Raw genomic sequence first — 13,610 nt, forward strand, 5'->3', positions numbered from 1 at the left:
CCAAACTCTGCTCTTGAGGCCATGAGGCAGCTCAGTACAGAGTGGTATCTTTCATGAGACCCTATTTATACCTAGTTATATCTGGAGAAAACAAATGTATAAACTCTTGGGGAATCTCTACGTGAGGAGGGGAAGAAAGAAGTTATTGGGGTTGGGGAGGAGCCCCAGGAAGCACTCATCTTCCTAATGGTCAAGATCATGAAGTGGGGTTGTTGTCTGCTTCCTGACTCAAGGGTGGAGAGGGGAAGTGGTAGAAGGGTCTCAGTGTCCTCCTTTGTGGTATGGTGAGGGAAACCATCCCACGCCACTTTACCCCACGAGAGGCGAGGAGAAAGGTCAGGGAAGAACATGACTGATTCTCATCTCTGAGTCACAGGGCCTAAAGTTGAGAATCTGTTCCTGGGAAAGGTTGGAGCCATCTGCTGGGATATTTTTTCATCCATATGAAGGGTCAATGAGGTTTCCTCTATTTGGGGAAGAAGTCAGAATGCCTTGCCTAGAGGTTCAAGTAGGGAGAGAGTAGGTTCAAGAGAGAGACTGGATCGTTTGCAGGAGGATACAAGGATAACCCCTCTGTCCCCACTTGCAACAGAGGTGGTAGAAAGTTCAGTGGGCCTGTTTCAAGCCAGTGTGGGTGAGGGACTCTTGACTCTGGGAGAGTTGATCACTGTTGGTGGACTGTGGACCTGGATCCAAATGTTGTCACTGATATTCATGTGAACCTGCAAACTCAACAGTCCTACCTCCAGACTAGACACTGAACCCAGGAAACAACTCTGCTGCCTGGGATGGGCAGCCACCTTCCACTGAAGCCCTGCAGTGGTAGGTTTTCCAAAACAGCCAAAACCTGAGAATAGTCTCTAAGCTACATTACAGGGATGGAATTGCTGCAAATTGCCTTCATCATTTACTACATAGTGTTCTGGCACTGTATGCTTTACATGTATCTCAGTCTTATTTTTATATTAGTAGGAAAAAATCTCAGAAGCCATGTCAATACATTATAATCACCATGTTTTCAAATGGAGCAGTCCCATTTAAAAGGGCTTAAAAGAGCCAAAAGGGCTGACTCTTTTAAGGTACTGTGGGTTCTTAACATTGTGGGAATTGTCACATATTATCAGATCCTGTCTTAGAGTTTGAATTGCATTTGAGAAGTCCACTTTATTGAATAATTTAGCTCATTAACAAAGGATAAATAAGGTCCATGTTTGTTCTTTAGTATAATACATACACATGACTGTTACAGTACATCTTTATAAGGCAAAGAAATACAACTGAACATTCCTACATTCAACAATAAAAAATACACATGATGTATGCAATCAGCACGTTATGAATCCATTTTCAGTTCTTATCTACATGGCTAAACCTCATCAGAAGGACAAACTGACCTCTATCAGCTGGTCAAAATACACACATATCCATGTGGGCCCGGATGTTTTCTGCTCTGTTAAATGGACTTTGTAGTTGAGTCATAAGCCTTCATGGAAGGTGAAACTGCCCCAATCATACAAAACAGGCCTCACCAAAATGGAGCAGGGAGACAAACACAACACTTCTAATGTGAGAAGCTGCAGATTTCAAGTTATACAAGAAAGTAATCTGAATCTGGGAACTTAACATCTAATAAGTCCAGCATGGACTTTCCTTTAGGACAGAAAGCAATTGCCTCTTGGAAATAAAATTTTCATCTCAAAAAGTTCTTGGCAGTGGTGATGGCTAGGGTTGTAGTTCAGTGGTAGAACATGTCTGAGGCCCTGGGTTTGATCTCCAATGCCCCCCCAAATATATTAATTAAAAATAATAAATAAAAGGTCTTAGAGGTGTATCATGGTGGAAAAGATGGATTTTGATTTAAAATTAAGTAAAAGAGAGAAAAAATTGGAAGATGGAGCAAACACAATGTAGGGTGAATTGGAGACACTGAGAAGCAAGTCTCAGCCACATTTCAGCCCTCAGGTGACAGGATTGCCAGGGACCACAGAGACAACAGAGTCTAACCACCACAGCCCACCAAGGGCCCTGCCTCTTCCTGTCACTTACATTTTTACAAATGAATTTTTTAAAGGAGCTGGCCTACAGCCCAAACTAAAGAAACACAGACATGCAGACTGGCACCCTTTGCCAAATGGCTGGGTAAAGGCAGAGGCAGCATCAGGGACAGGAGGTGGCAGGGATCCGGGGGGAATGAATGAAATAAAGAACAGGATATTCATGTTCCTAGTATAAAATCCATATTTTGATTCTAAAATGAGAAAAAAAAATGTATATTAATTTCCATAAAATGGATGAAAATGTAAGTATTCACACACCTTTTAAAACAAATATGCCACGTCAATGACATCATGCATATTTCAATTTTTTAAGGAAAGAAAGCAAATTAGTATTAAGCCGGGAAAAAAAAAGAGCAACTAAAAACAAATCTACTACACTCAACAGAGATATGTGTTACCCAATTTCAACCTGGAAATCATTGTCCCAAGTTAGTTCAGATGACAATTCCTACTGCTGAAGTTCTTTTATGTAACAAATGGGAGCATGAGATCTTTTCTCCTATTTTTAAATATCAACAGATTCTGGGTAAGTGTTTCATGTCTTCCAAATTACGAACATGGGGACTCTTTCTTCTTAATAATTTGTAGGTTTATTTCTCTCCAGACAGTGGGAAGTGCCACATCAGAACTTAATTTCCTCCATTTGCTAAAGAAATGGGAGTGAGCAAAGTCACATTGTCCATTAAGAGGGTGGAGGAGAAATACGGCCTCTCAAATCCTGATGACTTCTTGGAAAAATTGATCACAATAGCCCCAGTCTAGCCAGACTCGGATTCTCTGGTCCACACTTGTGTCTGATTTGATTCCCCAGCTTTGCAAAGCCCCCTTTCCCCACCAGAGCAGTAATCTACCAAGTTACAAGCTCTTTCTGGAGCAGGCATACATGGGTGTGGAGCGAAGGGACAGGACAAACACTAGACTGATAATCTCCCCTTCATGGTAACCCTAGACTGTAATCGCCAGTTCTGCCATGCAGACTAGGCTCAGCTCTCCTATAAAAGGCGCCCCACTGGCATGGAGATGCCTTCCCATCCAAGCGCAGAAATTTAACTACAAACACAAACAACATCCATTCTCAAAGTAGAGTTTCCTTTCTAAACCTCAAAAAGTAAAAACTAAAAATAAAATAAAATAAAAAATAAAAAAGTTTTTAAAAAATCACATCCACTAACTACAGGGTCATCAAATGGATTAATTTGGCAAAGAAATGGTGCCTGTATTTGACCTGAGCTGTCCCTGCCAGGTGTGGCATGACCTGGACAAAGTGTATCTGCCAACGTGAGTCAGAATGGAAGCTGAATATAAAATGCACATCCTGCAACAGACCTCCTGCTCAATCTGGTAGAGAATTCACGCCACAGGACCGCAGGACCACAGGACCGCAAACGCCCTTCCACGCGGGGTTTCAAATCAGACCCTTGTGTCCTATTTAGCATCTGAGTGAATGCCAGGTCTCTGTGGTCTAGGAGTATTAATGCATGCTCTGGCTTGTATTTTTCCATACTCAATGAATAGCATCAGCTAAACATAGCACAGTAATGTAACACTTCAGTCACAGGGCTCTGTGTGTGTGTGTGTGTGTGCTTGTGTGTGTATGTGTGTGTGTGTCTCTTTTTCTTCCTTTTATTTTTTTAAAGAAAACATTTTAAGCATAGTCACATAACAGGAATATAGGAGAAAGCAACCTTGAATAAATGTATAGACTAAAGGAAAAAGCAAATGCATCTTAATATAAGAGCGAAGGCTAGAAAGGAGTAGGTTTTATACTTAGCAGAACCATGAAGTTGACACAATGACTTTCAATAAATTGCACATTTCTCTCTATTTCTCCTTCCCCTTTAATTTAAACATGACAATAAGGATGTTGTGCATTAATTATTCAAGGGCATGCTATAAGGGTGCTTGAGGAGGAGGTGAGAGAGAATGGAGAATGAACAATGGGAATTAAATCTGTCCTCACTGATGGGACCACCAAGTTATTCTGATTACTTTTCATTACTATTTTGGAAACAGAAGCCTACAACGATTTATGGCTAAAACTAAGGCTCAACCCAACAGTTATTTGGATATGGAAAGGTCCTCAAGCTGAGTGGAGAGTACAGTGTTGGGTGTGCAAGGGACTCCAGTGGGCTTGGCATTGTCTCTGTAATAAAATGATATGCACATTTTACTATTCCTATCCCAGTGCCTTTCTGTGCCCCAAATGCCACCTGCAGTAGCACTTATGTCCCTTATTAAACAACTGTCAGGAAATAATTCACGAGTTGGGAATAAGATTACAGTTGGAAATCAGTGCCATGCCCAAAGAGTGAGCTAGCAGAGAGAGCCCCTCATCTTTGGTGTCTGACTGTTTTCTTTACAATTCCCAAATTCCATGAGATTCTGTATAGGTGCTATTATTGTTCTCCATAAATGTTTGACAGCACAGTAAGTGAACAGCTGCTTCCTGGTCTCTTCAATGTAGGAAGCCAGCACTGTCCTTCCCCAGAAAGCACAAATTCAGCTATTCTCGTGGACAGCCCTCATGATTGCCGAACTTCTTCCAAAGGCTGTAGTTTTAAGGATTAACCACCGCAGATAAACTTTTGCATTTCCTCCCCAAACTAATGCATTTCATGCAGATGAGCTGAGCATCACATGAGAGCTGAGAGTGTGCTGCAAAAACACACTGCACCAATTTGAAAACAGAATCAGATATTTGGAAGAAACTCATACACTTGGGGGGAAACATCAGAATAAATAGAAGATATGATATCTGCTGCCTCTCACCTCAGAATTCAAAGAAAGCCGCAAGCAGATTATTTAACCATTGATTATGGAACAAATCAAAATGAGAAATGGAAAGATTCAAGGGTCTGCTAAACAGTATTTTTTCTGAAGATATGACGACCACTCAAGAGGCATTGTTTCATGACTAGAAGCTGTTTGCTCCCTCTGAATGCATCCTCCAGGTTTTTAAATCTTAAATAAATCTCAAGCATGATTGCTCTAGGAATCTGAGAAATAAAAAAAACATAATACACCTCCTGCCCCAGTAACTAACATCCAAAAATAAAAAATAAAAAATAAAAATAAAAATGAGGAAGGCCAAGAAACATCTTCTCAATGTGCACTACATGGGATGTGGGGATCGCTCTGAGTCTCCTGAGAATGGGTACCAGATGCCCCCTACTAAGCTCACAGAGGTACTCCAAGTTCAAGTTTAAGTTCAAGGGCTCCCCCTGCTACAGCCGCCAGTCATCATAGGGGTCAAGGCATCAGAACTGCTGATTTTTTTCCAAGTCTTCTCAAAGCAGCAGCAACCGCAGCAGTTTTCCTGCAAAGCAAACAAAATATGAATCTTGTTAATTCAGCAGGACTTTAAAAATTGTAATTAGTTGGTTGTGCCCCTTAGGAAAACCACAGATGACTTTTTTTTATAATGAGTGTGTGTATGTGAGAGAGGGGGAAAAAAAGAAAGGAAAAGAAAAAGAAACCTCTTGATGGACTCCACTGCTTACCAGAGTTGTTTTTTTCTTTTTAGCTTATGCAAGACATTTTAGCACTATTTGCAATATCGAGGGACAAAGCCTCTTTGTTTCATCTAGAGCTCAGCAGTTCCTGAACTGTTGCCACCAGTCCATGGTCAGCTTGATTCCAGCATCAAAGTGAGAATGCGGGTTACGTAGGGAATACAATTGTCTCTCAGTATCCATAGGGGATGGTTCCAGGACCTCCCATAGAGACCAGAATCTGCAGATGATGAACTCCCTTATGCAAAGTGGCTAAGTATTTGCAAGGAACTTATGCACATCCTTCTGCATAATTTAAATAATCTCCAGATTACTTAGGATACCTATTATAATATAAATGCTATGTAAATAGTTGTTACACTGAATCGTTTATGGGAAAATAATCAGAAAAAAAGTCTATATATACACAGATGCAATTGTTTTATCAAAATATTTTCAACCCACAGTTGGTTGAATCTGAAGGCATGAACCTGTGGATATAGAGGGCAGATTGTATTTCCATTTAGTTTACAAACATCTCTGACCTAGGGCTTGCCCACTGTGACCCTAAATCATCCCTATGGACCTGAAGGGGGGGGGGGTCCTAAGTTTATATTTCATAGGCTGGCAAAAGATGCAAGGGAGGAAACAACCGAGCGCCACCAGGTTGACTTTGGGAGTGTTTCTTTGACGCATCAAGAAACCTCTAACAAATTGAAGGAGATTTATATGCCTCAATTTACATTGTGGATTATGCCTTATTCATAGATCCTGGAACTCTTTCTTTTTCCACAGACATAATCTTTAACCACCAGATTTTTAAAATCAATATTATCTCAAATTTGGTTTCACTCATAATACATCTTGCCAAAAACCTCATCTCACCCTGGCAGGGAATATTATAAAGAGTGATTTAAAACACCCCCCTCCCCCCCCCACACACACACTCTACAGATGTGTTTGCTCCCAGAGTTAGCATCTTAAGTTTTAAGTTTTAAGTTTTAAATAAGTAGGGCTGGGGTGTAGTGCAGTGGTAGAACACTTGCTTAGGATACTCAAGGGCCTGAGTTCAACCCCCAGCACCGCAAAAGAAAAAAAAAAAAAAAAAGTAAGAAAGTAAACTAGGAAGCAATGATTCTTCCTTGGCCTGAGGTGAGACCTAGGTGAATTTCTGTGGTCAAGTGGGACGGAAGGCAGCCAGGTCATGTGATCATCAGGAGGTGAACGTGACATGACTGAGCCCAGAGAGGTCTCATCACTCAGTTCCAGCAAATGTTGTATCTAACTGTGCCGGGGATCCAGCTTCCCTCTGCATCCTGTCATTATTCGGGTTGCCACCGTTTGCCATGGCATTGGGTTCAAAGTGCCAGCTTTGTCATGGGGGGTCTCTGCCTCTTCCCACTGCCCATTCCTCCTCATTCTTTCCCTGCCAGGCCCTGGCGACAGGCTGGCCTTGGAATGCACCCCCCTGTCACCCAGCAAATTTGTTCCCACCAGGCCTTAAAAGCAACTCCAGTATTTCTGGTGGGAAGGTGGTTTGTGGCAAACCCTTGGGGTTTGTGGTGACTGGGGACAAAACTGCTTCTGGGGGAGAGGGTGAGGGAGGAGAAAGGGAACAGACACAGGCCTGGCTGCTTTGGGCCCTGGGCTCTCAGGATTCGTAGGAAATGCAGCTCCCAGAGTGCTGAAACCCAGGCCTGGGCCCTCCTATGCTTCCCAAAACTTTAATGGTCCTTGTAAATAGAAAGCACAAACCTTCTGCTGACTGTTGACAGATTTCCAAATAAGTGATAGGCTCATAAGTAAGTGATCCTTACATGGATGACCAAGTACTTTCTCAACACTGGTTTGTGACCTTGAGTACAATATACTGATTTATTCCTACCTCATCTTATTCTACAAAAGATTTGAGGCAGTTTGCAAGAGTATATTCAGTCAAAGCAGACAAAAATCCCAGGCCCAGAAAAATACAGATTAGAATAAATGATCTAGACCAGTGGAGTCTGAACCTGACTAGCATGCACAGGTTCTGGGTTCAATTCCCAGTACTGAAATAAAAATAAGAGGCAGGATTTAAGACCATTGCACAGCAAGAACATAGACTTGCATATTATAAGTCTTGTGCAGTTGTTAAAATTTAGCAACTGCACAAGATGCTTTGGACTTGATGCCTGAGATGAGGGAGATGACCTACTAGAGGATCAATAACCCCCTTTGTAATCTTGGGGTTTCTAAAAGTTCTTCTTCATCAGTGCACAGTTACTTCTTCATTCTTCTCCTCTGAGGCATACCTGGAGCTAGCTTGTTGATATAAAAGAAGGTGTTTGTGTATAAAACAACCCCTTAATAATTCTGACCAAACTCTAAGTCAGAGGGGAATGTATGTAAGTTTGTATGGAGTGGCCTTCCTTGGGGTCAGAGAGTGGGGCCAAGGTCACTGGCAGATCAGGGGGAATAATGTGGGCTTTATCTTCTAAGATACCAGAAAAAATCATGCTGTACCATTTCCTAGCTACCTGGCCTTGGGTGAGTTATTTATTTTCTGAGTCCCTGAAACCCAGTTTCATCATCTATATCAAAGAAGGTACCACTTCCTCTGATCTTACACAATGGTAAGAAACAAAAGACCTGAGACAGTTTCTGTTCAGAGACTGGAACCTCCTGAGCTAATTAGTGGGTGTTCCTCCTGCATATCAGACACTGGTCTTAGGTTTTTGATGGATTTTCTCATCATAGCTCCCAAATGAGCTTAACCAGTGATACTGTCCCCAACCCACCCAACAGGAAACTGGGTTTGCTCCACCAGGAAATGGCACAGCTAGGGTGCAGACACAGCAATCTCAATCTGGGGCGCTCTATTACTCCACCACCACTCCAGCTGACACACCACCCTGCTTCTCACAATGTCTGTGCAAGAAACATTGATTATTTCTTTCTTATTCCTTTTGGTTAAGTCTTGATCAAATGCCTCTGCAGAAAAAGACAGCACATTCTCAAGATTTCTTGAATCTGGGTTTTCCTGGATTGCAGTCCTGATTAGCCCAGAATGAATAATTTTCTTTGCTTTGAGAGAGAGAGAAAGAGGGAGAGAGAGTCCTGAGACGAACCTTGCAGGTGGGTGCCTTCCATGGACTATTTAGTCACGAGGTTCTGAGCATCAGATCCACGATTCTTCTTCTAGGAAAACCAGGAGACATTTGGGGAAGAGTTAGAACTGTTTTCATCAGTTCCTGACTTATGATATAAGAACATACAGTGACTCAATAATCTGCTGCTGAGTAGAAAACACCTTTTAAGAGACATTCTTGAAACCTAAATTACCAACAACCTCCTGGCAGACACACAGTCCAGCTTGAGTACATGTCCACTCTCCTGTAACTCCTCACCATTACTCCCCTTCCTTCTCATTTAGAGTCAGGTTCAGTGCAATTTGTACCTACTCATGCTTTATTTTTACACATGTGTATTTTGTCAAAATCCACTTTGACAAAGCACAAGAGCCACGACTTGTGATACTGGAACTGCACTGACTGCAAAGATGAGTCAGACTCTAGAGGTTTCTTCCAAAATTGTCCAAATCTAGTAGTGGACCAAAGTGATGTAAGTGCCACAGGGAGATTCAAGAAGACAGAGAGGATCTCCAGTTTGGTTATGGAGAAAAACCACCATAAAGAAGATGGCCTTTGACCTTAGCCTTAATCAGCAGGATTTGGGCTGATCTGTAAGGAGTAGTGAAAACAAGACTGGAAATAAGAGTTCAGGATGTATTGGAGCAGCTGTGCGTTTGGCTAGGTGCAGATAATGGTAGAGGTGTGAGGATTTTTTTAAATCAGGGATTCCTGTAGTTTAGATCTTAACAATGCCAAGGTCAGTGTGTTGAAGACTTGGGCTACAGGGTGTCACCATTGGGAAGTGGTGGAACATTTAATAGGTGGGGCCTAGTGGGAGGTCTTTAGGTCATTGGGGCAGGTCCTCAAAGGAGACTATGGGACTCTGTCTTTTTCTCTTTTGTTTCCTAACCTTGTGGTGAGGCTTTGTTCCACCATGTGCTCCCATCATGATGTGCTGCCTCACCATAGATGCAAAAGTGATGGAGCCAACTGATGATGGACTGAAAGCTCCAAAACTGAAGCAAAATAACCTTTTTCTCTGTTCAAGTTGATTATTTCAGGTATTTGTTACAGGGACAGAAAACTGACTAATACCAAGAGTAATATGATCAAGGTTGTAATTAAGGGAATGATGGCTTGATGAACTGGGGAAATGAGTGAATGGAGGTTGGATATCAGCTCATAGATGTTTTATTAGTTCATTGAGAAAAGGGTGTGAACTAAGGTAGTAGCACAGAGAATAGGAGGAAGATTAGAAAGTGTCTTACTTCTGGGAGAAAAGAAACCATGCCATATTTGTTTATATTTCCTTCCTCTGGCCCTGAAGCATTTAGGAATTTTGTAGGAGGTACTCACAGAATCCTAATAGATTAAAGGTTTGGAGTGCTTTGTTCAACCCCAGGTGAGGGTTGTTTCTGATGGGAGATGGGATATGTTCATATGGTTGGGGACATAAGAAAAGATGCAACCAATGCATGTCATCTTGAGCATAAGACAGAAGGCAGAGAATTTCTGGACCTTAATTTCTAAGAAAAGAAAATACTTCTTAAATGACTGATAGGCCTACTCAGGTGATTAAGACCTATGCTATTAAGCATGAAACAATTAAAACAAATAAGTAAGAATGCATAAAATACAAATTAAAGTTGAATTTAAAATAAGTAGTTTTGGGTCAGAATTTTTTTTTATTGTAAACAAATGGGATACATGTTGTTTCTCTGTACATGGTGTAAAGGCATACCATTTGTGTAATCATAAATTTACATAGGGTAATGTTGTTTGATTCATTCTGTTATTTTTCCCCTTCCCCCAATCCCTCCCACCCCTCTTTTCCCTCTATACAGTCCTTCCTTCCTCCATTCTTGCCCCCCTCCCTAACCCTAACTCTAACCCTAACACTAACCCCTCCCACCCCCATTATGTGTCATCATCCACTTATTAGCGATATCATTCATCCTTTGGTTTTTTGAGACTGGCTTATCTCACTTAGCATGATATTCTCCAATTTCATCCATTTGCCTGCAAATGCCATAAATTTATCATTCTTTATGGCTGAGAAATTTTTAATATAAAGGTAAATTCTTATTTTAGAGAATATATCAGATATCAGAGAACATATCAGACCAAGATTATTGCAAAAATAAATCTTCTGAAGAAATTTAGTCTCAGTACAGATTGATCATTTCTAAACCAATAAATCTGAAATCAGAAATGCTTCCAAATTTGAAGTTTTTTGAGTATCAACATGATGTCACAAGTGGAAACTCTGATCTTGTATGATGGGTCACAGTCAAAATAAAGATACACTAAAAGTACCTTCAGACTATTTGTATAAAACATATATGGAATAAAAGCATGTTTTGTGTTTAGATTGAGCCTCATCCCCAAGATACCTCATTTTGCATATGCAAATATTCCAAAATTTTTTAAAATCACAAATCTGAAACACTTCTGATCCCTAGCATTTTGGATAAGGAATAATTAGCTTGTATTTCATTGGAAAACAAAATACATTATTTGTATATTGACTTTCCATAACACCAAATATGTACAACACAAGAATGGTTCTGAAAATGTAGTACTGGCCCAGTAGGAGCAGTAAAGCTCTGTTCCACACTCTGGAACTCACCCACCCCTCCTCAGTGTTCACGTCTACATAATGGGGATGAAAATTGTGCCTATTTCATAAGGTTGGCATGAGGGTTACGTGAGTGAATTTTTGTAAAGCGGTTACAGCAGTCTCTGTTACAATGCTGCTTAATTATAATTTTAATGATGAGATTTATACAAGATCATTTATATTTTTCTTAAGCTGTCACTATTCTTGAAATATTTATTCACCTCAGGTACTAGCAGCTGGATGGAATAACAAAAAGGTGATTTTTTTGTTGTTGTTACACAGTTCAAGAAATATTTTTAAACACTTTTTAGACTGTATAATGTCATTAATTCTCTGCTGTGGTTTCTATATTGTCCTGCCACGTCAAAGTGTATTTGGACACCAATAAGCTCGGATAAAAATACATTGGTGGAAAATGGGCTCAAAATAAGTTGGTCACCCTAATAAGCAGTTTATGTAGTCTGGGTGAGGTACTGGCTAGGTAATAAGTCTATTTTTACTTGGCATCAGTACCAATTATCAAGGAAAGGTATATTCAGACACAAATAAAACTCAGTGCTGATGCTGAATTTAGAAGTAGAGTTAATTTCAATAAAAACTGGATGTGGAAAAAGTGAGTACCTGAAGCATATTCATTCCAAGGTTTGTTGGTCAAGGAAAAAGTTCCATTTCAAAACCCCAGGGAGTGGGGAGGATGAGGAGAAAAGGTGGAGGAAATGAAAATGTGTCCCGCACACACCATGCTGGGGCCACGGCAGCAGTCACCCTAACTGATGCACATATCAGATCCATCATTGGGAACCTGAAGTCATAGGTTGCTTATTGTCCCCTTGTGCAACTTGTCCAGTTGAGCATCCTAAGTTCCAAGTAGAGTTACTTAAATATTATGCATCTGTTTCTGTGTTATTTCTAGAATCCACAATTATTTGGATGGAAACAGCATGAGGAAGGCAGAGAATCCAGCCAGGAACTACTGTAGCAATTCAAGAGACAAATGTCCCAGGCCAGGACAACCACAGGGATGGAGAGAATTGCAGATTCCGGAGGTAATTGGGGAATATTATGTACATAACATGGAGGTAGTTAAATATGAGATGGGGAAGTTGAGGGAGAGGGAGGAAACAAAGAAGATGCCTGGGGCCTAGTGGATGCCACTCAATGGACATCCTTTGCTGGAGGGTAGTTGAAAATGAGGTGAGGTGGGGGATGGCAAGTTGGGCTCAGGACTGAGATGATCCAAGTGAAAGTGTCTTTTACCTGGTGCATATATGAAGCTCAGAAAAAAAAAAATCCATGCCAAAGAAACAGATGAGGGTATTGGAATAAAAATGGTAAGGCAGTAGGACTAGAAAGATATGTCACTGTAAGAAGTAAGTCCAGAGCATGGGGTGAATTATTTAAAACAAATATTTCAATCTTCAGTCTCTAGTAAAAATCTCCTTCACATATATTTAGGTGGACATCTGGACCAAGCTGAGTATTAAGAGTTAAGATTTGGTGACCAGAGCAGACTAAACTAGGTAAGCAAAGAATTTAGAATACTGAATATTTTTAAGGAGACATTTATCCTGTGTTTATCAGCATATCTTCTCCAAAAGTTTGTGTGTATCTATAATATCTTACACACACACACACACACACACACACACACACACACACACACACACACATCCCAGACTCTGTGTGTGTGTCTGCGTAGTATTATGATGTGATTCACTTTATAAAGGACAAGATGATTTAATAATAAACAATTTTGCTGAAAAAAACATTCTATTTACCATATAAACAACTTAATTAACATTATTTTTTAAAAATGTAAAATGCTCAATAAAAGCACTTTAAGCAACTTAACACTAGCACAAGATTTGAAGGCTATGAGACAAGGTATTAGAAGGAATCTTACTTAAGATGGCTGTAGCATCATGTCATCAAAAGGCAGACAGGAAAATAGGAGGAAAAAAAAAAGAAACCTGGTTACCTGTGCCTTGAGTCTGGAGTGGAGCTTTTGGTCTGACAACCAAGGGTGCTTGAGAGCTTCACTGGCACTTATTCTCCAACTAAATGGAAAGAAACTCATTAGTAGGAACATACCAAACAAAGCCTGCATCTGCCCCCATCTTTGGCACTGGTAGACCAGATGGCCAAATGTCACATTCACAGTAAAGTCTTTTTCTAGAATTGTGTGTTGAGGGATCACCCTCAACAAAGGTGACCATCTCATCCAATAAGAGCAACAACATTAGAAAAACAAGCAAGACAAATGATCAAAATTCTTGTTGACAATTAAATATCTACTTCCAAATAAAAGGAATAATTCTTGTGATATCTGAGT

General features: G+C 40.5%; 1 protein-coding gene across 7 annotated transcripts in view; it reads right to left on the reverse strand.

Moving 5' to 3' along the window:
* Positions 1–1,138: 1,138 nt before the first annotated feature.
* Positions 1,139–13,610, reverse strand: part of Mylk4 (myosin light chain kinase family member 4) — an 81,342-nt gene continuing 68,870 nt past the window's right edge. For 6 of the 7 annotated variants that reach the window (XM_047559510.1, XM_047559509.1, XM_047559504.1 and 3 more), the window contains 2 exons: positions 13,257–13,335; positions 1,139–5,373 (listed from right to left, as the gene is read on the reverse strand). In XM_047559510.1, coding sequence (XP_047415466.1) covers positions 5,266–5,373; positions 13,257–13,335 — 187 coding nt within the window. In that variant the 3' untranslated portion in view covers positions 1,139–5,265. Of the gene's footprint in view, positions 5,374–8,655; positions 8,726–13,256; positions 13,336–13,610 lie in introns of all 7 variants that reach the window. The other variant, XM_047559506.1, reaches the window with a different exon arrangement.

This window comes from Sciurus carolinensis, chromosome 7, assembly GCF_902686445.1.
Source record: "Sciurus carolinensis chromosome 7, mSciCar1.2, whole genome shotgun sequence".
Classification (NCBI taxonomy): Eukaryota; Metazoa; Chordata; class Mammalia; order Rodentia; family Sciuridae; genus Sciurus; species Sciurus carolinensis.